Source organism: Apodemus sylvaticus, chromosome 2 (genome assembly GCF_947179515.1).
Source record: "Apodemus sylvaticus chromosome 2, mApoSyl1.1, whole genome shotgun sequence".
Taxonomy (NCBI): domain Eukaryota; kingdom Metazoa; phylum Chordata; class Mammalia; order Rodentia; family Muridae; genus Apodemus; species Apodemus sylvaticus.
Genome location: NC_067473.1, coordinates 167,087,759 through 167,114,480, shown reverse-complemented (window position 1 = coordinate 167,114,480; position 26,722 = coordinate 167,087,759). Strand labels below are relative to the sequence as shown.

General features: G+C 44.9%; 1 protein-coding gene and 1 non-coding gene across 3 annotated transcripts; both read left to right on the top strand.

The window, feature by feature from the left end:
• The first annotated feature begins 3,909 nt into the window (after window positions 1–3,909).
• Ybx3 (Y-box binding protein 3) lies at window positions 3,910–26,628 on the top strand. 2 transcript variants are annotated; one of them, XM_052175092.1, is made up of 10 exons: window positions 3,910–4,372; window positions 7,786–7,849; window positions 8,780–8,813; window positions 11,331–11,420; window positions 12,852–12,974; window positions 16,242–16,448; window positions 21,297–21,388; window positions 23,072–23,243; window positions 23,740–23,838; window positions 26,078–26,628. In XM_052175092.1, the coding sequence occupies exons 1-9, from the start codon at window positions 4,135–4,137 to the stop codon at window positions 23,803–23,805; spliced, it is 1,086 nt and encodes a 361-aa protein (XP_052031052.1). In that variant the 5' UTR covers window positions 3,910–4,134; the 3' UTR covers window positions 23,806–23,838; window positions 26,078–26,628. The 2 variants fall into 2 exon arrangements, with proteins under 2 accessions (XP_052031052.1, XP_052031053.1); XM_052175093.1 differs by lacking the exon at window positions 16,242–16,448 and having other exon boundaries at window positions 3,915–4,372.
• LOC127679512 (small nucleolar RNA SNORA70) lies at window positions 11,902–12,035 on the top strand. Its single transcript, XR_007976815.1, has one exon. It is a non-coding gene; the product is annotated as a small nucleolar RNA SNORA70 (small nucleolar RNA).
• Window positions 26,629–26,722: the final 94 nt, after the last annotated feature.

Genomic DNA, 26,722 nt, shown 5'->3' with positions numbered 1-26,722 from the left:
AGGAGCACTTCAAGGTTGTAGGAGAGCATGAAGGAATGAAGAGGTAAAGGACTGGCGTCTATGTGCATTTGCATCCAAGGTAACTCCAAATTAAGATCGTTAAGATGATATAGTTTGTGTTCTTTATCTAGCTCAGGATCAAGAACTCTCAGCTGGCAGGGCGGTGGTGGCACGTGCCTTAATTCCCAGAACTTGGGAGGCAGAGGCAGGTAGATTTCTGAGTTCGAGGCCAGCCTGGTCTACAGAGTGAGTTCCAGGACAGCCAGGGCTACACAGAGAAACCCTGTCTTGAAAAAAGAAAAAACAAAAAACAAAAAGAAAGAACTCTCAGTTGCATTTTTTTTTTTGATGAAAACAGTAAGTAGAGAGTAAATTATTACAACACAAATTCTAGGAAGCCCCAGTAAGAACATTTACAATTTCTTCAAGGTCCTCCAGAGATTAGGAGTTATTCTCCAACAGCGCATGTATAGCGCATGTATTTTTCTTTTTGCCAGGTGAGGCACATCTGCCTTTCCTAAAGTCGAGAAGTAGAGGGGGAAGTTGAGGAAGGGCGTTATATACATTTGATCTTATCAAGGAATAAATAAAAGGTATTCTAAAAATAGAAGTGGAGACAGGAGTTCAAGGTCAGCCTCAGCTACACAGCAAGTTCAAAGTCAGCTAGGGCTACAAGAGATCTTGTCTCAAAAAACAAACAAACAAACAAACAAGCAAGCAAGCACTAGCTTCATTCACTAGCAGATGACCAAGGTTTAGTTCCCAGAATCCACGTGGCAACTCACCACCTCTGTATATCCAGTTGTAGGGGATCCTGTGTTTTTTTCTGGTTCCTGTGGGCATCAGACACATAGGTAGAGCATATGAAGGCAAACACTCATACACTTAAAATAAAATACATTTTTGAAGCCTTGATATTGGATCACTTTATCGAGTTCAACTCCACTCGTATTTTTTTTTTCCTTGTAGCACAATTCTGACTGGTAAGCAGCAATGATCACCATCCTGTTGGGATAAGAAAAGCAATGGCCAACCCTCACCAGCATAAAGCACAACTTACAATTTAACTATAAAACCACAAGCATGGGGGCTTTCCCAAGTAATGCTTATATTTTACATTTAAGAACAAATTCTTTAATGTTAGTCATCTCCTAGTGCATGACAAATACAGAGGGGACACTCTCAGCCAGCAGTTGAACTGAACACAGGGTCACCAATGGGGGAGTAAAAGAAAGGACCCAAGAAGCTGAAGGGGTTTGCAGTGCCACAAGAGGAACAACAATATGAGTCACCCAGTCTCTCAGAGCTCCCAGGGACTAAACCATCCACCAAAGATACACATGGAGTTACTCAAGGCTCCAGACACATCGGCAGCAGGGGATGGTCTTGTTGGACATCAAAAGGAGGAGAGGCCCTTGGTCCTGGAAAGACTTGATGCAGTAGCATAGAGTAATAATACCAGGACAGGGAAGTGGGGGGAGGGCTGATTGGGGAAGGGGAGGTGGCTTATGGGATATTGGGGGGAGGGGCAAGAAAGGGGAAAACATTTGAAATGTAAATAAATAATATATCTAATAAAAACGTTATTCATATCTCATATTCATATTTTCATTCGATTTCAATATGGAACATGCAGTGATACTATATAAAAACTGAGAACTTAGAGTTAAACTTCTAAAAACTTATAAGGATCACTTATTTATTTTGGTCTATAATTTTTGACAGGGGGGTGGTGAGGTTTAGTCATGTAGCTCAGGCTGGCCTTGAATTTGCAATCTTCCTTCCAATCTCCCAAGTACTGGGATTATAAGGTTATGATACCCCAACCCTGTCCAGAATTTACATTTATTTACTTTTTCACATTTTCAATATTTGTAGGTGTGTGTGTGTGTGTGTGTGTGTGTGTGTTGGTAGGTATGGGTGACATGTTTGCCACAGCACAGGTGTGGAAGTCAGAGAGACTGCTTTCTGCAGTCCACTCTTCCCTCCACCTGATAGGTTCTGGGAATTTAACTCAAGTTGTCAGGTGGAGGAACAAGTCCCTCTACCTGCTAAGCCATCTCACCTGCCCAACATTTTTTTTTTTAAGTTGTATTTGTCATGGATGCACTATATAACAACTGCATTGATAGGTACACGGCTTTGGAATAACCTAGTCTTTGTTGTTCTTATTTTGCAAACATTTACTGTGTGCAAGTTGTAGGCTTGGAATTGTGCTAACCAGTAGAAATGCAAAAAAATCGAGTTGCACATGAGAGCTACCATCTCCATGGCAGATGGTAATCAGCAATTTCCAAAGGGTGGAAGGAGGGTAAATACGTGGGAAAAGAGGAATTTTAAAAGAAAACTTTCATTGGACCAGACACTGAAAACATGTATAACTTAACCTCTTGTCACAGCACCTTTGGGAAACTTTCATAAAGGGCTCTGGGACACTGATTAGCTGGCCCATATTAATTTGGTTACTAAAGAGGGCACTGTTTGGCGCTCCAGAGGCAAAATGGCGGTATATTCCAGATAGTCTTTGGTACAGGTCTCAGTTCTTTGGTCAAGCCTTAAGCATCACTCTATAAAGGGTGATGTGGCCTCCTGCTAGGGGTGTTTATGGGTAATCTGCATCTTGCACATTTTATCCTAGAGACCAGCAAGGCTCTTGTTTTCTTTTCCTTAAAATGTTTTTAAACTGGTCAGAGCTGCACACAGTTTTAATCTAATCTCAGCACCACTGGGAGAGGAGGGCAGAGAGGTAGGAGGGTCTCTCAGACGTTAGGCTGGCCTGCAAAGGGAGTTCGAAGACAGCCAAGGCTAACACTGAAAAACCTGTCTCAAACATACAGTTTGCTTGTTTTTTGGTTTTACATTTATGGGGGTGGTGGGGCCGCATGCTGTGGCCATGGCTCATGTATGGAGGCCAGGACAACTTGAGAGAGTTGGTAATCTTCTTCCATCTGGTAGGTCCGGGGATGAAACTCAGGTGGTCAGGCTTAGAGTCAAGCCTTTACCCGCTGGGCCATCTTGCAGGCCTTACTCTCAGTTGCTCAAGCTTTCCCCAGTTTAGAGCTATAATTATAGCCAACTGGAGCTAAATGTCTGATATGGATTTATTCCACTCTTTCAATGTCGGCTATTAAATACATTTTAACAGCTTATTATCTGTTGCTTCTAACTGGTGTAAACCCTGCACTCTGTAGTTCCAGTACTTCTGGAAGATCTAGATTTTAATTTTCGCACTTATGGAGTTGCTAAATGAGGCCTTTTGATTTTATAATTGTTTTGTTTTGTTGGGGGATTGGGGGCGGTATTCCCGTGCACGCGCACTCAGACACACACACACACACACACACACTGCCGTTTGGAAAGACTCATACAACCTTCAAACTTCTTTTGTCCATGATGACCTTGAAATGATACATGTGAGCACTGGATCCCCTAAGCTACTTCTCCGAGCCCTTGGCGGTTTTGTTTTGTTTTTGTCTTTGTTTTTTGCATTACTACTTGGAAGTGGGACAGCTGAAGCAGTCTCAGTAGCCCAAGCTAGGCTACTCTCAGTGACATTCCGGCCTTAGTTTTTTACGTACTAGTAATACTGGTGTGGGCAAACCACAGCTCCCAGGTTATTCTACTTCCTAATCTTAGCACCCAGAATACTTTCTGGTATCTGCTGGATGCGCGAATGTAAAAGAGGTTTTTTGTTTTTGTTTTAAGGCGCTCTGTGCCCACTCCACCTCTCAAGAAGCAGGCTCAGGTGAAATGTCTTAGGGAGGGCACGTCTCCTCTGCTCCGGTGCGACCTCGCCCGTGTGCCCGCATCACCCAGCACCGGGAGCCTTGCCAAGTAGCCTAGGCTCCTTTAAATGCTAATGAGCAGGCACCGCAGCTTTCCCCACCCTCTCTCTCCCCGCCCCGCGCCCGCCAGCCCGCCCGCCGCCCGCGAGCACTTGCGCGGGGCCATCTTCGGGGCCGGGAGACCCAGCTAGACCGCGAGCGCGCGCGTCCCCCGCCCTCGAGCCGCCGCCCGCCGCCGCGCCGCGCGATCCGCACCGGCCTCACCGAGAGCGAGCCGGCCGCCGCGACTGCCACCGCGCTAACCGCCGCCAACCGCCACCGAGGTGCCCGGAGAGAGCGGAGAGGCGGCATGAGCGAGGCGGGCGAGGCCACCACCGGCGGCACCACGCTCCCGCAGGCCGCGGCCGACGCGCCCGCCGCGGCGCCCCCGGACCCCGCGCCTAAGAGCCCGGCGGCCAGCGGCGCGCCCCAGGCCCCGGCGCCCGCCGCGCTGCTCGCGGGGAGCCCCGGCGGAGACGCAGCCCCCGGGCCCGCCCCGGCCTCATCAGCCCCCGCGGGCAGCGAGGACGCGGAGAAGAAAGTTCTCGGTGAGTCCCAGGCTGCAGCCCGGGAGAGACGGCGGGCGAGGATGGATGTGGATGCAGGGCGGACTGGGACACGTGGGCCAGGTTTGGGAGTCTTTGCTGTGGGTCTGGAAACCAGCACGATTCTTCAGGGGTTGGGGGAGGATGGGACTCCGGGAAGGCACCGGAGGGGTGACTTGGGAAGATTTTATTGTGTGCTGTATTTTCCCCCCTTGGCCTGGGAGGGTCAGGTGTCTGTCCCCGACGCCCTTCCCTCGTGGGCTTGGGACAGCCGCCATGCTCCTGCGGGCCACATGCCGGCACAGGGATGTTGCAACGCCCCGGGAAACTTGGGGCGGGCACCCTCCTCCCCTTACTGTGCCCACAGATGCAAAGAGCCTCCCAGTACCCACCAATTGCTGCACATTTCCCTCTCCCACACTGTGGGAATACACGTGGCGTGACGGCTGGGAAAAACTTAGTCGGAAGTGGAGTAGGATCAGTGTCCAAAACATGGTCACCTTAAGACTTGTAACTGGAGGGAAAAGGGAAGGTGGGGACTGGAGATTTCGGGGGCGGGGGGCAGAGGGTTTGCAACGGTGACTGTTGTGTTTTGTCGCACATTTCGGTGTCATCTTCCTTAAGGAACGCCCGGTGTGAGGCCTTCCTCAGGCTTGCCTAGCAGGTGGGTGGTGGATAAGCTCCCCGGAGGGTGTGTGCGTGTGCATGTGGTTCGCTATCCGAAACAGGAAAGTTAACAGATGGTGTAGGATGCTTCAGAAATGTTCACTGTTTCTGGGTGGGGCCGATTGAGCTCGCCTGCTCTCCGAGCTTCTCCATTTTAGCAAGAAAGCTGAAGGAATATTGTGGAAGGAAATAGAACACCATTGGGTGTTTCCCCATCCCTGACAATCCTCCCGTTCTTGTTTTCCCAAGGCTTTAAAAACTCGGTTCCTGCCAGTTTTCCCCCCCACCCGCACTAAAAAAGTTCCATAAAGGTCTTATGGGTGTTGCTTTGTGGGACTTTCAACCAGAGGCACCTTGGACCATTTCCATACAAAATGAAAGATAGAACCCTGTGTTGCTAGCTGAAGCAGGTTCTTAATGATAGCTTACTTACTAAGGGCAGATGGAATCCTACAGGTTTTTACTTGATCCTTGCACTTTTGAGATAAGAAAAGTAGATAATATCTTTGGAGCTGGGGGTGGGGGGAGGCGATAAACGAAGGTTAATTTCCGAAATCTCCAGCAGTTTTAGTTCTGTTTCTGCCTGATGTCTGGTGATGAGGCTGATGTCTCTCATCCTGCCAACTCAAAAGTCCAGAGACTCAAAATGAAGGGCAGGCTTCCACCTGACACTTTGAGCACTGTTTGTCTTTGTCCGATGTGGTCTGCCGGCTCCTGTGCCAGGCAGACACATGGATACCCAAAGTGTTCTGGACTCAGTACTGACTGAAATGGATATCTTGGACGCCCTCATTCTGGTATTTTGCAAAGGGGCCTTAACTTTGGTTTATACCATGTAGTTCCTTTAGGGGAGAAAAGTTTATCCAAAGGATAAGAACCGAATAGGTTTACTCCACCCCTTGTTGTGTACTTGAATATAGTATTAGAAGTGTAAATGCATTTGTTTGGTTATATGAAGTCCTTAGAGACATTTGCACAGTTAGTACTTTTAAAAATACTTTGAGAAGAAAGACCTTCAACCGTGTGAAAACAGACTTGAGAATCTTTCCCATCTTCCCCTTGTGCTGCTATCACTGGCTTTCCCTCTTGCCTTTGTCTATCTGTTTTGGCTTTGCACTTTTTATTTTTTTGAGATTGGTCACATGAAGTAGCCCAGGCTGGCCTTGGCCACACTCACTCTGTAGTAGGAGGATAACCTTTAACTCTTTGTCATCCTGCCTCTACCTCCCAAGGGGCGGTATCAAAGGTGTGCACCACCACAATGTATCCGTTTCTTTCAGAATCTTCATGTGTACATCTGTATATATCTGTGTATATCCAGAAGTTTTTAAAGAAACAAAATCTTCTCGTGTGGAATCCTGGTGTAGAGGCCATGCTGTTTATCCAAAGCTGACTTCTCTGTGTTGACATCCGAAACATGGGGGGGGGGTTGTTTTGTTTTGTTTTGTTTTTCCTCATTTGCTCTGCAGTTCATGTTAGATTGGCTTTAAGGCTGAGGAGCTCATCAAAGAAAGCTAAGAGGCTTGTGTGTGCAAGCCTATCTTTTGCCTCACAGAATCACAGCATCTCCTCACTGAGAGGCAGTAGATCTGGCTTGCCCACTCCTGAGCTTTTCCCTTCTAAGTGTAGTCCTGCCAGGTTTTCTGTTTCACTGAGTGTTGATGTCTGTCTCATGCATTTCCTTGGTTTAGACCTATCCATTTCCTGGAGATGCTAAATTTGACATTCACCATTGATTCCAGCAGTCATATTTGGAATCTACAAAATTTAGATTCTTAAATGAATTTTCGATTGAGGCACTGTAGAGATATTATCTTGCCCATGACGAATTGTAGAGAATAGTAGTCAATCAACTCTAAAGAATGCCAGAGTTCCTTCTCAGCTACTGAAAACAGCAGGTAAACCCCTTAGTGTGAAAAGGGTCTCTTGTGTAATGTACAGAACTGGGTCAGACAGCACCTGTTCTTTCTGTTACTACTCTGGACTTCTGATCAGTCCTCATTTGGCCACCAGATACTGTCTTCATATCTTTTGTTGCTTGATTATTAAGAAGGAGCTACTGTGTTACTTATTAAAGTTTGCCTAATATTTTAAAGTACAAGAATTGATAAGATGACCCAGCATCAGTTCTTTCTCTGTGGCTCTTCCGTTGCACAATGGCAATGTCTGGGTGAACAACTGGAATGTGTTATGTGTTTCTTGTTGTCTTTTTTTTCCCTGGTTGTTGTTGGTTTGCGTTTGTTGCGAGGCTCACACCTGTTGCCTCTTGAATGAATGTGAAGTGCACTACCAACTGAGCCAAGTCCCCGGCCCTGGAAACTTTCCAGAGCTTTTTTGTTTTTCACAATAGTCCTTAGGGTGCTGGCTTCAGACTTGTGATCTTCCTGCTTTCACCTCCAAAGCGCTGGATTTATACACAGATGCAGCTGCCTCTCCCTTGGATTTGAATCTTTACCAGCATGTTTTTCTCCACTACCTTCCTCGGTTTTGATTCCTGCAGAATTGTCCAGGCATATGGCCATCCCTTGAGTTCTTGGAGGAAAGTCTGCACAAAAGAAAAGCTCAGACTTGAAATAATCGTCTCTTCATCACAATTCCAGTTTGCTGTGGTTTTTTTTTTTTTAATTAAGCCATTAATGGCTTACTCAAGGGTGTTTAGACTTTGTGTAATGATACCAGGGCCTCAGTGATAGGAGATTTAGCTCTTTGTAGGTCAGCTGCTAACATATCTGCTTAATCTCACCTTTTAGCCACCAAAGTCCTTGGCACTGTCAAATGGTTCAACGTCAGAAATGGATATGGATTTATAAACCGGTATGTGTCTGATGTCTTGTACCTACTTTGTCATAACGGCAGTTACAAATCCATTGTTCCACTTTATTAATAGGTTGTATACATTTTGATACTCCTAAGCATGGTAAATAGTTTCATTTCTAAGCTGATGGTCATTAAATATTAATATGCATTTCCAGAATATTCATATACTCTAGTATTTAGAACAGAGATTAAAACTACTGTCAGAAAGGAAGCGAACATTAGAGAGGCCATATCCATAATTTCACAGATAGGGGATAAAGAATCTGGTTAAGTAACTTCCTTAAGGTCACAAACTAGAGAGTAACTGAGCTGCACTCTCATCTGCTCCAAGTCCTGTGAGGAAATTAGTGTTTAAACCACGGTGACTTGTGACCATATTGGAATTGAGGCAACCACAGGCCGTTTGGAGATACAGAGGTGTATTTTGCAGGGTGTTGATGTTTTTCTGTTTTCTTGCTTTTTAAAACCAATTCCTCCAGTTTCTTATCTGTCTGGGTTGGGTGGAGGTTAGGGTGGGGTGGTGGGAAGGCTGTTTTAAGTTTCAGTGTAAGGAGAGCCTAGTTCACAGCTGTGCCCTGTCCTTTTGACTGTCTTGCTTTTGCTGGGAGGAAAATTTAGGGCTCTGATTACATAGCATGTGATTGAGAAAGACGTGTGAGCAAATGGGTGTGGAATCCTGTGTGTGTGGAATCCAGTGCTTGGATCGCCGCATTGCAGTGTGGAGCAGGGAAGGGGCATCTGGGAGAGATGGGTCATGGGAATTGCTTCTTGGCATCTTTTTTGAAAGGGCAAACTATTTAAAAGTTGGTTTTTCTCTAGGTCTTGATCTTTGTTCATAGTGCATTATTCTTTGAAGCGTCTCTGAATTCTCAGACCCTTTAATTGTAAGTTTTTCTTTTTCTTTTTTTTTTCTCTGCCTTCCAACAGAAATGACACCAAAGAAGATGTGTTTGTACACCAGGTAAGAGGGATTCCCACGTATACATTGCCTGTGTGAATCCTGTAAATGATCATAGTGTCTTGAACTCATTATTCAGAGTGGTAGAACAACCTTCCTGTACCACTATATAAACTGTTTTCACACATTTGGGTTGTTTTCAAGTTTGAATGAAGTCATTTTCAGTTAAATTACTTTCTGGTTTTTAAAGCCTATGAGTCCTTAGCAAAGGGGAGAAAAAAAGGAAAAAGGAAAAAGAAGAGAAAAAAAAAATCAGCTTTCATGTCAGCACTGGCCTAACAACAGTGGTGTTCTCCTTGGTGCTTGGCCAGAACCAGCCTGGCTTTTTGCCTGAGCTGGTATTGGATAAAACTCCTTTGAAGAGGATTAGTTGTGTGTAGGCCTCAGACAGGAGAAAGCTTCCATTTCTTAGACAGTTTTCCCTCCTGTTGGTTGAGACATATCTAGCACACAGTCACGTCCAAGGCAGGGACAGTTTCCTTCTGTTTGAAAAAGAAAGAGCAAATGGGTTTGTGGAGCTCTGCTTCATGTGTCTCAGACCTCAGATGTTCTTTATTACTATCCTAGATGGTTTGCTTTATAAAGTAGGTTAAGAGAAGTCACGCCCGGTTTTGCTGTTCCTTTTGTATATTCAGTCTGAAAGGGGCCTGCCACGTTCAGAATCCATGGCATTGGCACATGGAACTGTGCAGCTGCCGAGCTGTACATGTTCCCTCGGATTTAGGTTTGTGCATGTGTTGGGCTGTAGTTTGGCAGTTGGAGATAGCCACATCTGAAAACCTCTAGCCGTATTTTCCATCCTTCATAGGTCTGCCCTGTGGGATACGTTTCTGTTGTAACTAGATAACTGGAGTGGATTCGTTGCGATGCGGTGACTTTTAGAGTCCTAGCCGACTGAAAAGGAAGTGTTGCTCGCAACATGTGGAGGTTAATGACCTTTGAGGGAAGCGCCCTGTTCAGTGACTGCTGGGAGAAAGGGCTTTCCATTCTGGTGGCCAGCCTCCTTGCCTGTGAGCTGATGACCCGATTCCAGCCCTATGAGGCTGTGTAGTGAGTCACTTCAGTGTGTTGAGGCCTGCCCAGTTTAACAGGAAAAGGGGAATGAGCCGGCAGGGAGGGGCTGTTTTTTGGAATGGCTAAATGTTCATGCTGTGCGTACATACATCCTGTCCTGAGCTGCCTCCTTGTGGAGTGGGTGAGGTCTGTGCCCGATTGGCTCACTCCCTCCCCCCTTCTCTCCCTCCTACTCAGAGGAGAGGAAGGCTGGATTACACAGTCTAATCGCTTTATAAAATAAGGTTGACCTAGTTCCATAGAAACTCCCCAGCCCTTTAACCATTTAGAGATGCTAGGCAGGGAAATGGAAATTTGTAGAGGCTTCTTCTCTCCCTGTGTTTGAAAAAGAGAAAGAGCCTTTTCCTAAGCAGATGATGGAAGTGCAGATGCCTTATGTAGAGTGGTTCTTGAGTTCTCTGATGATAGCTGGCATGTAAGGTGAAAAATGCTGAAAACTCAGATAATGTAAGGATACAAATCTTTTACTTGTTCTTAGCTTTGTGACCTCAGGTAAGTCACCATCAAATTACACTTGTGCCATCAATCCTGAAATGATCAGGTTTAATTATATTCCCTGTACTTATGGGCATAAACGTTATCTCATTGATATTTCTTTTTTTTATCACTAATGTGTTCGTATATTTTTGTGAGACAAGGTTTTACTTTGTCTACACTGGTCTTGAATGTTCTGTTGTCCATGTTGGCCTCAAGATCACAATAATTCTCCTACCTCATCAAGTGCTGATAATTTCAAACATAAGCCCCTAAGCCATCTTTCTGTATTTTGGAGAAAGAATCTAGTGTTAAATTCCTGATCCACCTCCCAAATGCTAGTGTTACGGTCATATATCACTATATCCAGCCATGCTAACTTTTTAATTCCTTCTTATTTATGTGTATGTGGGGGTGGGAGGATTTTATATGCATATGCATGCAGTGCTGGAGACCAGAAGAGGATATTAGACCTTCTGGAGTTACAGGCAGGAATCTATAACTCAAATCCTTCCTTGCAGGAGCAGTGTGGGGTCACAACCACTGAGCTATCACTCCAGCATGCCACCCACCATGTATAAGCTTCTGTAACCAAGCCACGCCCACCTTAATATAAGGTCTCATGCAGGCATTTTTACCCTCGTGGAAGGAGCCAGAGACAAAACCTCAGGAGTCTCCTGGCTTGATTCTGTCTGATTCAATGTCTTGATTGAGTGACAGGGTGGAGCAGGTGTAGGTAGTGACTGCCTCTCTATACCACCTATTGGGGTACAGTTTGAAGCATCCCACAAATCAGGAAAGAAATGTGCACTGTGGTGTAAGAGTATTTAGAAATGCAGGTTAATGGAAGAATTGGGGGGGGGGTTATTTTCTTAAGCAAAATACAGATAGTATTCTGGGTAACATGAAATTAATGAACACATTTCAGTATGGGAACTACACCTCCAATGGTATTTTCTGTTTCCTTGACAGACTGCCATCAAGAAAAATAATCCACGCAAGTATCTGCGCAGTGTGGGGGATGGAGAAACTGTAGAGTTTGATGTGGTTGAAGGAGAAAAGGTGAGAAGCTCTGTAATGTAAGAGCGTGCCTGCACATAGTTTTATGGTATAATATGTGGCTTTTCAGCCTCTGAAATAATAGTATTTAAATTTTTTGTGATAGGAGGAAATGAAAGCAGAAATATTTTGACTGGATGCCATTATAAATATTCAATATGCTATATATTTTAGTTTCTTGTTTAATAAAGGAACTCTGAAATAAAGCCTGGTTTCTCCAAAGTTTAAGACGCATTTTAGTTTGGACCTCATACTGACTTGTCCAGACATGTAACACAATTTGTAGAGTGCTTCCTTAGCATGGGTGAAACCGGTGGCTCAATCCCTATGAGACACTAGGCATGGTAGTATGTGATCCCTGCACTAGAAAGGCTGAAAAAGGAGGAGGAATGTTGCAATTTTGAGGCCAGGCTATGCTAATGCTACATAGTAACATTCTGCCTCAAAAGTATATCCCTCCCATCTCAATGTCAGAAACGTTGGGCTGCAGCCAATTAAGCCGACCAGCTTTCTCTCCTGGTGGATCCTGGTGTGCAATGGCTGCATACAGCAGCCTCCTGAGTAGTGTATGCTGCCTATTTCTTATATAGGTTGCTCTAAGGGACCCAGGAGACAAAACTTTCTAGTAGCTGTTCTTTTTAATTTCACATTGTCCAGAATTTTATGCAGATGACTTTGGGTAGCACTGGGACTTGATAGCTAGGATTCACACTGGCCAGATCATGATGTACTTCTACACTTAAAGAATATGTGAAAGTAAAGGATGGTAAAGAATATGTGATTAAAGTCCCAGACAGGCCATGCTCACCTTCCCCTGGTTTCTAGGCTATCCTGTATCTCAAAGAAGTAGGGATTTTTTTTTTTAATCCCGATTTGTTGCAGGTGAACTTGGTGATGTGGCAGCTGGTGGCGTATATAGCTCTGTGTTAGAATACTTGCTGCCTAGCACGCTTCAATTTCTTGGCTTCATCCATTAGCACTTAGGGGTAGGAAAAGAGAAAGCCAAAGTCAAGAATATAGCAGGAAGGCCGAAAGGAGGACTATGTAGAGACTGTTCCTAAGTCAGGGGCCTTTTCTGCCTTGTTTCTGCCAAGCTAAGCAGTAAGTAGAGCAGCCTGAGCTGACCTCTCAGGGTTCCGGTAGTACCACAGGCTTCAGTGTGTGTGAACGTTTCATAATATTTTGTCTCTTTTCCACTGAAGTGTCTTGTACTCATTCATTCATTCATGTTTGCTATATGCACAGCTCCTAACCTTGACTGATCAGGCAAGGGGGTGGAGTGTCTCAAGCTTCTAGAGGTCAGGCACCCCAGTTAAGGTAGTAAGAATAGGATGTTTAAGTTCACAGTAGGGGTTCTTAACCCTGTAGCTGACTGTTCCTGGAAGGGGTTACTTGGTTTCTTTTAACTGTGGAGACTCTTGTTTTCTTCCTCAGGGTGCTGAAGCAGCAAATGTGACTGGCCCAGATGGAGTTCCTGTAGAAGGGAGCCGTTATGCCGCCGATCGACGCCGGTACAGACGCGGCTACTACGGCAGGCGCCGTGGACCTCCCCGTAATGTATGTTCTCTGTGTCCCTAATCGTGGATTCCAAATGTCCCATATTTAAAACTGAATTTAGGAACAGATAAATACCATATTTGAAAGTGCCATCCATATTCTAGAGATAACGGCACATGATCATTTTTTGAAAGGAAATTTTTAGTGCCCAGAATTTATTCATAGCTACAGGTCCCATTGGAAACTTGCCAGTCAGAAGTTGTGTCATTTAGGGTAGAGTTGGCTGCAAGTAACAGACATTCACTTAACTCGTAACCAGAGTTAATGAAGGTGCCAAGTTGTCCAAAGGCTTTCTCTTCCTTTGGCCAGATCCTCATTTTGTGGTATTTACTGGCACCAGGATTGGGGTTCCCGTCACAGCTGTGTAGCCTGTTCCCTACCTCGATGCTGAGACAGCTGGCCTCTAAGAAAGTCTGCATTTGTCTGGCAAGAAGAGTCGGGCTATCTTAGGAATCACAGTGCGTGCTGGCCTCAGATGTGTTGAGTGACATGCCTTGTCTAAGGGGCTACTTGGTGTAGGACAGGACAGCCTTTTGTTCTTAGTTCAAAGTAAAGTGGTGAGAAATTGTACATCTTTGGGTATTTGGATTAGTGCTCTGTCCATGTGAAGCATCTTTAGGTGAATCTGGCTGCAACATTCTTAGGTTGAGTTTAAAGGAATATTCTCAAGGTAAATATATAATGAACCCATTTGTGGTCATAAGGACCTTGCTAGATTCTTAAGAAGGTGTGGCAATATAATGATCTATATTTTTAATGTAGAGCCTGGTGCCAGTACCACAGACTCAACATTCAGGATCTCTAAGCACAGTAGGGAAGTTGCCCGTGTCACACAAAGAAAAACTTAAAAATCTCAAAAGAACAAAATTTCTTCAGATTAGCTAGTTATGGTGGCTCGTGTTTTTAATCATAACACTTGGAAGAGTGAAGCAGGCAGATCTCTTGAGTTCCAGGCCATCCAGAGCTACAATGAAAAAAAAATACCCAGATGAAGTGTACTTTGCCCTGCTTTGATGCATAGACTGTTGCTTCTGCTCTCCAGTTGGCATCCACTCGGGGTCGGTGTTGATTTTTGTTCCATTCCTTACATTTCATCTGTTTATTTTTTTTTTTCTTATGTTTTATTAACAATTCACGAGGGCTGGGGAAAAGGCTCAGTCAGTACAGTAGCTGCCATACAAACACAAAGACCTGATTGCAGCACACACTGGGTGCTGTTGCAGATATTGGTAATCCCAAATATTGGGACAGAGACAAGGAGATGCCTGTAGCTCATCCAGCTGTCCTTGCTGAGTCCGTGAGCTCCGGGTTCAGTGAGAGGAGGCCCTGTCTCAAGAATAGCGAGTGGAGAGTGAGAAAGATACCCAATGCCAACTTCTCGCCTCCACATGTATGTACACACAGACAGGTACACATGTGTCTTCCACTTCATCTCTCAGTGAGGGGCAGGGGTAGGGATGGGCAGTTGGCTTTGACGCAGTTCATTCACATTCCAGATCTCTGGCTATGATCATTCAAATATCTAGGTCAATTCAGAAGTAAAAGTGGTAGAAAGTTTTCAGTAAAAATTTTTCCTGAACATTTTTTCCCTCCAAGAGCTGGAAAAGAAATGGAGTTGATCTATGTGGTGTCTGCCGCTGTGCTAACCTGAGTGTGGCCAGCAAGGGTGCCATTGTGATTGTTTCACAGAGGTCCATATGAAAGATGTAGGTGTATGAACTTAGAGATAATGCCTTCAGAAATTTATGTGGTGAATATTTTTTATGCAAAATATATCTTTACATAACTGTGAATCATTTATTCATACAGGTTTTATAAAGAGTAGAATGAGCTAGGCCTGGTGGCGCAGGTCTGTAATCCCAGCTACTCGGGAGGCTGAGGCAGGAGGATCGCAAGTGCAAGCCCTGTTTGGGCTACAGAGTGAGTTCAAGGCCAGCTTGAGTAACTTAGGAGACCCTGTCTCCAAATGAAAAGTAAAAGGGCTGGGCTGTGGCTCAGCGGCAGCCTGCCTGCTAAACACGGACGGGCCCTTGAATTAAGTCTAGTCCCTCAGAGCAGTGTGTTATTGGTTTGTGAAGTTAGACCAAACCAGTTCTGTGGGGAGTTTAGCAGTTGGGCATGTGGGTTTGGTGTGGAGGCTCTGAAGCTTAAAAGTAACCTATCCTCTAAGAGAGGCTGCTCACTAGCTTACTAGTTTTCAATTTAGTTAAAAAAAAAAATTACAGATGTTTTCTTGCAAAACTTTGTCATTTCATAGTCTTTAAAGTGAGATTTGAGTTAATAAATTCTTTAGGGATGTTTGTTTAGTTTTTAAAGTTAAAAAAAGGGAAAATGAGTTCTATATTTTAGAAATAGTATTAGGATTTCCTGCTTTTCAAATACAATTAAACCTTATTTCTACATAGAAAGGAAGTATGTGATAGATCATAGTCCTCATGGTGTTTGATTTTTGAACCTACCTTTAGGTGTAGATGGTGTTAAGGATCTCAAAATCATTAATGGTATGATACTGCTATTAGAAATTAAAATTAACTTTAAATACTTGATTTAAAATAGCTCATTAATACTGATAACACATTTCAATTGAAAGTCCTGTGCACACTGGAGAGAAGAAAGTCATCGCACTGCACCGTTGCGTGCCTGCACCGTTGCGTGCCTGCGATGCATGGTTTCATAGAAGCGTGATTCTTCTGTCTGCTTTGTGCTTGCTCTTTTGAGAGATTGCCTGCCATTCTAAACTAGAAGATCCACCATATATATGCTGGTGAGAGATGAGCATCTCAGTGGAGTTGTGGTAGTGCTTTGCCTTTGGAGCCTGGGAAAGCTTCCAGAGAGCCAACCGCCCTAGGAAGCTTACGGCCTAGGTCAAATCTCCTGATGACATTGTTGTGTTTTCTTGATGGTTCTTGACTTTCCCCACTGGGTAAATTTGGGAGACACATTGAAAGGAGACAAACAGTGTAACACGGCTGTTCTATCTAATTCAGTATCCTTAGATTTGGTAATAGATTGATTTGCTCTTGCTTTCCTGCTGCTTGGTATGATATCTGCATAGATCTACTTTAATCTCCATGTAGTTTATCCCAGTCAATCATTTGACTGTCTGGGCTACAGTGCGTTGTGTCTGCACAGTGCTGTGTCTTCACAATGAAGGGTCACTGCCATGGGAGTTGGGGTTTTTCCTGGTGATAGCTCATCCTAAGTGGTATTCTTTGGTTCTTGCCTCGCTGTAACTTCTTCTGAAACTCTGTTTCTTTGCTTCGCTAGTACGCTGGGGAGGAGGAGGAGGAAGGGAGCGGCAGCAGTGAAGGATTTGAGCCCCCTGCCACAGATGGGCAGTTCTCTGGGGCCAGGAATCAGCTGCGCCGCCCCCAATATCGCCCTCCATACCGGCAGCGGCGTTTCCCGCCTTACCACGTGGGACAGACCTTTGACCGTCGCTCACGGGTCTTTCCCCATCCCAACAGAATGCAGGTAAAATGCACCTGAGACTCCTCAGCAGTCCTCACCCTTCGTCCTTCTCTGCCTCCTCCTTCTCCTCCTCCAACTCCAGCTGTCGGAAGTAACACATTGCTTATTGCTTGCAGCTTCCCATGCTACCAAAGCTGAGGCAAGGCCCACTCTGCCCGTTTAGAGCACTTGTAAAAACGTTTTTAGAAGTGCATACATCATAAGCCCTACATATCATATGCCCCATGCATATAGGACAGTGGGTAGGTAGGGTGTCTAGTTTGTAGATTGTAAGGAAAACAAGCCAAGCATGATGCTTCATGCTGAGGCAGGAGGAGTCAGGGCTAGCCTCTGCTACATACTGAGCCAAATGATATTTCTAAAAACTTGGACTCTTACCTGAAAAGGGGTATAGATTTTAATCCTGTTTCTTTCACTTTTTGACAAAATCAAGTTTTGGAGAGATGAAGTTTGCCTGTTAAATGGAAGCATGGAATGCCTTTACTAGAATGTTGTATTAAACATGAGGGTGGGGCACAACATAAGCGGAAAATATAAAATGCCAAATTAGGTGAGAATGCTTTTTTCTGGTACACTAACAGAGTGGAGATGGTTGAGTATTGGAAATAGGTAGAACTTATCTGTTAATAAGCTTTACACCAGTGTTTGAATTCCCTGGGAGGTTGGGAAGCTGAGAGTGGGTCCTTATTTATCACCAGCCACAGCTTCTTCTTCCTGAGTGCCCTTGGGCTTCGCCACCCCTCACTCCCCCCCAAATGTTTTGACTGAACATTCTGTTCAATCTCTTAGCCACACTCCTCCCATTCCCATCATGCATGGCTGTTGTTTCTACACGGCTTCTTGTTTTTCCCTTCTAGCTCTTCAACAGCTGCCCCTGACAAATGTGCTAAAAATAACCAGGCGTGTCAGATGTATGGAGACGCTGGGTACATGCGAGTAGGCATCTTCAGGGCAGCATCTGAGGCTTCTAGGAAAGGGAAGCAAGAGCTCTCCGCCCGCCAGGCTGCAGCTCTCCAGCAGCGGCTTCCAGGCCATTCCTGCTGTCCTGTCCGGCACTTAACTCACACTTCCTGGAACCATTGTGGGGTTTTACATGTCTTTTAAAAGAGTATAGTTCACACTGCAGATAGGAGCAAAAGGATTCTTGGTGTCATAGAGTGCCGTGTGACTTAATGCTGTTTCCCCCCATCCCCCGCCCCCGCCCCTGGCAGCATGCTTAACCTTGGCTTGTGGTTGTCTGGAACACATGCTGACCATAGCTGTTCCATCTTGGAAAGGGAACCCATGTTAGATGTCTGCAGCAGCTTTTCCATTAGAATTCTTTATGCATACTACTGCACTGTTGATAGATACACAGTTACTAAGTCTCCTTAAGCCAGATCAGCAGCTCAGATCAAAACCTTCTGCATGTAACTAGGCATCTTCTAGGACATGGTTGTAAACTGTTTTTAAAAATGTGAAGGAAGGTTGATCTCTAGGGTAGTTACAAACTATTAAGTTCAGGTGGAAAAGGCTTTGACTCCTACTGCAGAGTAAAATTTTATGACCAGTGTGGGGCAACATGGGAAATGATGCCATGCAGCACGCAGGCCAGTGGTTGTGTGATGGCGAAGGGTATGGAGATATGGATGGATGGATGGATGGATGGATGGATGGATGGATAGTCAGTCCCCATTCTTAAGTATGATGGTTATGTGTATTATAAAAGATAGAGCCCCTAAGTTTCAGAGAATAACTAATAAAGAGAAGGAAGCGGCACTGTAGCCCATACCAGGTGCAGATGTTTGAAATCAGTCCTAGTTTTGTCTTTGGCCTATGAACTAAGCAATGCTGCTTCCATATCTTTTGTTGTTTTTCTTACAGATAAAGAGATTTGAGTGTTTTTCACAATTAGCAACTTTGATGACTTTGGCAGTGCACTTGCACTTGCAGTGCAAGCATTAAACCTGAACTCATACCCCCAGGATCCATGTGAAGCTGTGCATGGCAGTGTGCATATGTTGTGCCAGCTCCCTCCTACAGCAGGACTGGACAGACTGACCTCTATAGAAGCCAAGAACACAAGATGATGTTTCAAACATGGTGGGATGCAGGGAGCCACACCTCTCCTCTGCAGGTGTACTATTGTATTTATACCCATGCTACCAAACTGACGCACGCAAGACACTCACAGCCAGGCAAGCTGCTCCACACCTTTGATCTCGGCCTCTGAATTTGAGACCAGCCAGCATTGTCTTCAGAGTGAGTTCCCAAACAGCCAGGGCTACACACACACACACAAAAAAACCTAATTTGAAAAACCAAAAAGAAAAAATGAAAGAAAACCAAACCCAAAGAAACACGCATCATATATTTGCACACAAAGATGATTGGCTTTCCTGCCTGTCTTTTATGTGACGGTGGTATGGTCAGGACGCTAAGCACAGACATGTTGGATTGCATGTCTGTGTGAGTATGTATGTAAAGACCCCAAAGCAGGGATACCCTAGCAGTATTGAGCATTGTTACTTGGTTCTGGGTGCAATCCCTTGATGGAAAGAAGCCCCTTTCTAAAAATATTTGTTTTCTGAGCTGGATCAGAGAAAATACCAGTAAAAGCCTTGAGCATCCTGTGCCACAAAGGCAGGAAGTACTTTAAAGATTGTTGGAGACTTGTTGAAACCTACATGTAGAGTTCCTATTAGCCAGTAATGATGTGACAGATTATGGCTCACTGAATAAAATCGAAACCCAAGAATCCATACAGGTGGAATTAAATACACAAATATACTAAACATTTGTGGAATAGAGCTTTTTCATTCTAAAGGGGCCTTGTAAAACACTAACTGGAGACTTTAACCGTCCTCCCAGGTGTGTGTCAACAGTGTTATGGTACTGCTTCACAGGGTAAGAAAAATAGATTATTCTACTTTGTGGCTTTCTTATCAGATGTATGAATTAAATTTAACGTATTCCAAATTTAGGTGCTCAGATCTGATAGCCAAGAATGATGAGAACGATAAACTTAATACAGGTGTCTAAGAGGCCTCGTTGCTCTAAGGGACATTGACACATAGTGAAACCTTAAATAATGCCGACTGAGGAGTGAGGGCTACTTCCATTTGGAGTCTTTTCAAAATGAAGGAGATGGCTGTGGATTCAGGAGGCTTACATGTCTTAATCAGGGATAGAATGGAGATAAAAATGGGGTTAGTTGGCTTTGTGTGTTGAAAACAGACAAGTTTAGATGTGAATGTGATGCCCTTCGTCACTCAGTAAAAAAGAACTGGGTCATGAGGAAGCCAGTGGGCATATTGAGTGCTGGGAGTGCTCGTGCTCCCCTTGGTAAAGCAGGGAGATGGGTTTTTTGTTGTTTTTTTTATTGTTTGTTTGTTGAGACAGGGTCTCATTATGTAGCCTAGATTGATCTTGGACTCATGGTGCTCTTCCTGCCTCAGTCTTCTGAGTGTTGGGGTTACAGGCTTGGGCCACCATGAAAGGGGGGTGGGTTGTTGGTTTGTGAGTGAATGTACGCATGTTTGTGCCAGAGGTTCATGGCGGGTGTCTTCCTCTTATCTCCCTTCTTCTTGTTGTTATTTCTGTTACTATTTTGTGTGTTTGTTACAGTAGTAGGGCAGGGAGGATTTCTTGCCTGAATGAATGACTATTCTATATACATATCTTCCTCGTAACCTTTGGAGACCAGAACAGGACATTAGATCCATTAGAACTGGAGTTAGAAGTGATTGTGGGGTCATTATATGGTTGTGGAAATTGAATTCAGGTGCTCTGGAAGAGCAGCCAGTGCTCTCAACCTCTGAGCCTTCTCTCTGGCCCCTCTACCTTATTTCTGAGACCGGATCTCTGATGGAAATTGCTGAGTCAGTGAGCTCCAGGGATCTGCCCACCTCTGCCTCCCAGTGTTGGGACTGCAAATCCATGCCTGGGTTTTACATGAGCCGGAGGGATCCACATTCAAGTCCTCCGACTTGAAAGGCGAGCACTTCGTTGACTGAGGTTCTCTTCACCAAGTGGCTCCCTAGATGCAAATCCAGGTCACCAGTCCCAGAGGCCTAGATCCAGCCTAGGAATTTTTAAGCTGGGGGTGGTAGCTTCCTATGTATATAATTCTTCTAACCCGTGGAAGACTGAGACAGAAAGATCGCCATTTGAGGCTAGCCACCACTCTGTTGTAATACTTTGTCTTAACTCTGCTCCCTCCAAAAACATACGTTTAAATGTTACACTTGTCTTAAACAGATGAAAAAGCTTCAAGAAGAGCTATAGGTAAAGATGTGCTTAAGATTTGTCAGGACTGGGTTGAAGCCAGTCGCTATCTCCTGCCTGGCCATTCCGTTCCTCCCTCAACCGCTTCTAGCTGTAGGTGACCTGAGCATGGAACCTGTGCACCTCAGTGGGTCAGTGCATCTGAGTTTAAAGCAGTTGAACACTCCCAATTGCTCCAAAATACAATGTTTCCTTTTTATTATAAATATGCTACTTTGTTTGCTTTTGGCACTGCGAACTAGTTCTTCTCACATACGAGGGAGGTGAGAGCAGTGCGACTGAGCCCTTAAGGCCTGAACCCTTGGAAGAGTCTTTGGTGTTGAAAGGGGCAGAGTTTAATGTGTGAAAAGCCAGGTACCCCGTGCTAAGGAACGGGAAAGGCTATTGTGGTAGGAATGAGTTATTTCTTTCCTGTCATTCATAGAAATAGCCAGTGGGTAGCAGGCTCAGTTACTGGAGCTTCAGGCTGGTAACAAAGCTCTTGCCTCAGATTTGCTTTTTAAAGCCAGTCTCTGCACAGGAATGTGTGCTTTGACCCTTCTTGCCCTGTGTCCTGGCTCATTTCCAGCTGTCATTGCCCTTTAGGCTGGTGAGATTGGAGAGATGAAGGATGGAGTCCCCGAGGGAGCACAGCTCCAGGTTCATCGGAATCCCACTTACCGCCCGAGGTTCCGCAGGTACGTGTTTGCCACGGTTTTTGAGAGGGGCAGTGGAGTGGGAGAGGGCACCATGGGTCTGTTACATGACCGTGTTTGTTATTTGAAGATACAGTTGCGTTGGCCATGAGCCTGAGTGTTTGTGGTGGGGAGCAGCCCAGGGTTTCCCCACACACTGAGATACTCATTTTCTTTACAGCCAGAATGCTATTCTTTCTAACTCTGGCTGGTCGCAGCCTGCAACTTGAACGCAGCCTGCAACTTGAAGTCGTATAAATAAATCTTTGCTTTGACACAGGGTCTTACTGTGTAGCCAAGTCTTGCCTCATATTTATTATGTACCCTTGGCTGCCCTCTGATTTGAACTCCTCCTTGCCTCAACTCCTGGCCCCCCAAGACAGGAGTTATAGGTATTTGACACTATATATGATTTAGTGCATAATTTTTACTAAACTAAACAAAATAAGCATTAATTGATGGGTACCTTATTGTGTCAGAAATGGAGAGAAATCGAAACACTAAACATTTTAATCCTCAAGGTAGTCTCCTGGGGCTGTTGAAAGCTGGCAGTAGAATACTCAGTGGCCTAGGAAGAACCAGGCAGCAGTTAGTAGTTATGTGTCCTTCGGCATGTTTCTGGCCCCTGCTATGGCCGCCAGGTCTGGACCTTGGACATTTTGAAAAGTCATTAAAGCTGGGGGGGCAGGGGCAGGTGAATCTCTGAATTTTATGCCAGAGTGAAACAGTGAGGCCTGTCTCAAAACAACAACAACAAGAAGAGGGGTGGAGGTGCTCAGTGGTAATAACATTTACATAAATAAATGGTCTCTGATGCTTACCACAATGTCCTCTACACCCTGGGTGTCAGTACCCCTGGCCTTACTGTCAGTGAAGGGTGGGCTATTTTAATGTGCTTTGTCTTTTGCTATTCCACATTTGGGTCAGACTCCCTGGGATCCTTTGGGTGGTGGTTTTGTTAGGTTTCATGTGTGTGTGCATGCATGTACAGTGAGGTCAGGACATGAATCTCTCATGGGTTCCTGGGATAGAAACCAGGCCTCAGGTCATGTGTTCAGGGTGCAGGTGCTCTTCCCACAGAGCCATCTCCCTGTGTAAACTTTTGTCAGTACCATGTCCCCCTTGAGGTGAGGGGAACAAATGGGACTTCCTGGATGTTGTGTCTTACATGCTGTCCTTCCCCCTATCTAAAACGCTGGAACCAGAGAACTATTCCTGCCTTCAGACTTTGGAACATTTGCATGTGCTTTATTGGTTAAACATACTAGCTGATTATCAATGGGGGGGGGGGTGTTAAAGCAAAAACAGGACAGACTGGGAAAGAATTTGCACTGCAGCCTTGCTTGCATGGTTGGTTCCGGTTTGCAGTAACGGCTAATGATTCCTTACTAAGGAGTCTCCCAGTAAGAACCTTGGTTCCTGCCAGACCACCTTATGTGCAGGCAGCAGCTTGGGCCCTGCCTCTTTCTTCCTCCATTTTCCTTGGTGCCTATCACAGTGCCCGCTAGGATCCTTTGTATAAACAATCAAAAGAGCAAAAGAATGGAAAAATACAGATTTTCACCAAACATCATTTCTTCTGTGGATGATTGAGCAAGTATTAGTAATCAGTTAATCATTTGGCTCCGTAGTAGACAAGCCTTCACACATGTAGCTTTCTTATGTAGCTTCTGTTCCTTGCCCTAGGGGACCTGCTCGCCCACGACCTGCCCCTGCTATTGGAGAGGCTGAAGATAAAGAAAATCAGCAAGCGGCCAATGGTCCCAACCAGCCGTCTGCCCGCCGTGGATTCCGACGCCCCTACAACTATAGGCGTCGTTCCCGTCCCCTCAACGCTGTTTCACAAGATGGCAAAGAGGTAAAGCCAGTAGCCAGGAGGGACACACCCAGATCATCCTTAGGAGTTACGCCACCTTTTTTAAGTCCTAAGGATGGTCTTTCCCCGTGTGAAACTGAATGCTTAACCAAGCACAACATTGCTTGCTTAGGCTCCATCTGTAGACAATATTTTGTTCCTGTAACATGAGCTGAGCACTTGACTTGAGCTTGTTAAACAGTCTCTGGAGGAATTAGACTAGCAGGGATTGGGAGCTTAGTCTGAAGGACAGCAGTTAATAGCAGAGAAACGGCTGGTGAACAAGGACAAAGTGACAGCCGGTGCATGCTGTGGATTCGAGATAGAAAGGTATTTATTGGTCATGTAGAAGCCACTTAGTCTCTGACCCACATATAAAAGGCAACACCGGCATTGTTATTTTTTCGTCCTAGGCAAGAAAATTAACTTTTGAGACCTTTTACCCTTAAACGCTATACAGTCCTCTAAAGGAGTTTGCTTGTTTTTTGCTCTGTTTCAGACCAAGGCAGGTGAAGCACCAACTGAGAACCCCGCTCCAGCCACCGAACAGAGCAGTGCCGAGTGACCCTGGCTCCCAGGCACCTTAACCACCAGCAGGGTGAGCCTTGTTCCTGCTCTCTCAGCAGCACACAGGGATTCCACTGTGCCTACAGCGGTCTCCAGTGTACCTGGGAGGTTGAGGGAGGGTGAGGGATGGGGTATGGTTGGATGTTCGGTGTATTGGGGATTGATCCTATAAAAGTAAGTGTTAATACCCAAGTTGAGGTATAAATACGGAGACAGGTTTAATGGTTGCCACTTTTTGTAAGTCAGTTCTTTTGAACATGGGATCTGGGAGTGGAGCTCAGAAGGCTTGTATAACAAGCAGCACCTTTACCCACTGAGCCAACTTGCTGGCCCAGTTTTATCTATTTAAACAATGCTTTTAAAAAGGACTTAGTGTATATGTTTGTCTATGTGGGGATATGTGCATGTGAGTGCCAGTTCCCACTCTGAGTCCAGATGAGTCTATCAGATCCTCTACGGCTGAAATAGGCATTTAGGAACCACCCAGTGTTGGTACTGGAAACTAAAATGTCTCTGCACGAGCGGCAAGCACTCTTAACCCACTGAGCCTCTCCCCCAGCCTATTTTCTGTTTGTTTATGCATGGGTTTGCTGCTGGTGGTTTTGTAGCACGCAGTGCTTTGAACCCTCACTGACTTGGTGCTTGTTCCTTTGAACTTGAGGCAATACTATTTCAAGTTTCCCACATGCTTGGGTTTACAGGCTTGTGCCATAGGCCTGGCTTGTCAGTGGGCTGTGCTTGCAATGAGCAGAGGTTGCTCTTGTTTTCCCATGTTACTTGCTGAGACAGGGTCTCACTGAGGCCAGTGGCGGCTAGACTGGCTGGCCAGAAGCTCTAGGGATCCTCTGTATCTTCGATGGGCACTGGTGTTGGCTCCAGCTTCCTGTGAGTGTTCAGAATCTTACTTGTCCTCATGGCAGGCACTTCCAAGCCATTTCCACAGCAAGGACATGTGGGAAAACCAGTGATGTTCTGTCACCTACTAGCCAGTGTCATTGTTTTAAGACAGTCTTTTAGTAGCCAGGAGTGGTTGCATACACATTCCGGCACTTAGAAGGCAGAGGCAGGTAGTTCTCTGAGTTCAAGGCTAGCCTAGTCTATATAGCAAGTTTCAGGACAGCCAAAGCTATACAAGTAGGCTCTGTCACAAAGAACAGACAAAGAGATACTCTATGTATTCCAGGCTGTCTGAATTCAGTGATCCACTTTAGTGCTAGGATTGCAAGCATGCACCACCATAATACTGGGCTCAGTTTGTTAATTTAAAACTTCCTGAATGGTTTTTCTTTGCCCTTCCAATCATTGCTACTTGTTTGCGGCCATGCAGTTTGATATGAGATCTAGTGAGGTCTCTGAAGCTCTGGCCTGCTTTAGTATTAGAAATTGAGGAGTGTATCTTTGTAACATTGATATGCCCTCTGCTGGTCAGGAGAGCAAACTAGTGACTAGCGCTGTCATGCGAGTGCTTGAAGTAGCTGAGGTATTCAAATGGGCAATGGAGAAGAACAGCCCTTTTTCTGTCTTGCTAAAGACCTTGTCCGTTTTATCTATGTAGATTGAGGTGTAGCCAAGCATATGCAGCTTCCAGAGGATTAGGCTAATGGCTTTATTCCATATGTGATTTTGACTTTGGGTTTTCTTTGGGTGGGCTCAGGGCTCCAGGTGGCCAACAACTTGCAGTAGTCTTGAACTTGGGCCTGAGCATATGAATTACAGGCCTGTGTACCTGGTTCATTCCCAGGATTTTACCTATCAACCCCCTAGCACGTTTTTATGTATTTCTTTCTTGCTACAGTTGTAAAACGTACTCCCCATGCCATTTTTTGAAAGTGCACTTTGGGGTTTATAATGAGCTTTCCTGTGCAGTGCTGTGGGATTGGAATTGGCTGTCCGTGAGGGCACACTGCTGTGCTGGGTAGTAAGTAGCAGCATTCCTTGTTTCTCTGGGGAGAATGGACAGTCTCCTTCAGGACCTACATTAACCCACTCAGCTGTGTGTAGAGTTATAGGCAGACAGCCAGCAAGCCCTGACAGTCTCCTGTTTCTTCCTTTTTTACAACTCTGGGTTACAGTGTTCATCATCATGCAAGGCTATATATAAGTTTTTCATTAAAAAGTAAGAATTTTCATCCCATTATGCCTGTGCAAGACATATACCTGATTTTTAGAGCCTTGTAAATAATTTTGAATTGCATGGAAATTTTTGCCTGTGTGCCCTAACTTTTGGTTATTGTATATCACTCTCAAAATTTGATTTTACTTTCTTCCAGGTGACCTTAAGAATTAATGACCATTCAAAAACAAGGCAAAAAAGCACACCCACGACCTTACCAACACCAAAGAAACATCTAAGCAATAAAATGGAAGACTAACCAAGATTTGGACATTAGAATGTTTACTGCTATTCTCTACGAAACTAACATCTACAAAGGGAACGAGCCAGCAAGTGTCCATCAAGCTGTACCCCGGGAACCTGCACAGGCGCAGGAGAGCAGCCTCCCCAGTTTCAGCAACCTAGTGCTTTCTATTTTTTTCCTGGTTTTTACTGTTTTGGTAATATGAATTAAAAGAAGAAATATTAATACCACATGGGGATTGCCCCAACCAAAGAAATCTGAAATATATAGTAAATGCTCTTTTTCCTTTGTTGTTCATTTTGGATGCTGGTGCTAAACTTCCAAGTGTCATGATTTAAGAAGAAATTTTATGCCCTTATTTATTCCTAGGATGAGGGGAGAACATTTTTGCTTTCTCACATAGCTCTCTCTGAAATGTGCAGTAACAAGTTCCTCAAAAATAAAATTTTTACCTTCAAAGGAAAGGCTGTGTAACTCGTGCGTATTTTCCTTTTCTTCCTCCTCATCTCATGTGGATGTTGGTGTACCACATGAGTGCCTGGTACACTTCGAGGCATA

Excerpts from the sequence above, each read along its gene's own strand:
- Ybx3 (XM_052175092.1), top strand. The coding sequence starts at position 4,135 with ATGAGCGAGGCGGGCGAGGCCACCACCGGCGGCACCACGCTCCCGCAG. Across the intron at positions 4,373-7,785 it reads CGCGGAGAAGAAAGTTCTCG|CCACCAAAGTCCTTGGCACT; the intron begins GTGAGTCCCAGG and ends CTCACCTTTTAG. Across the intron at positions 23,244-23,739 it reads TTTCACAAGATGGCAAAGAG|ACCAAGGCAGGTGAAGCACC; the intron begins GTAAAGCCAGTA and ends GCTCTGTTTCAG.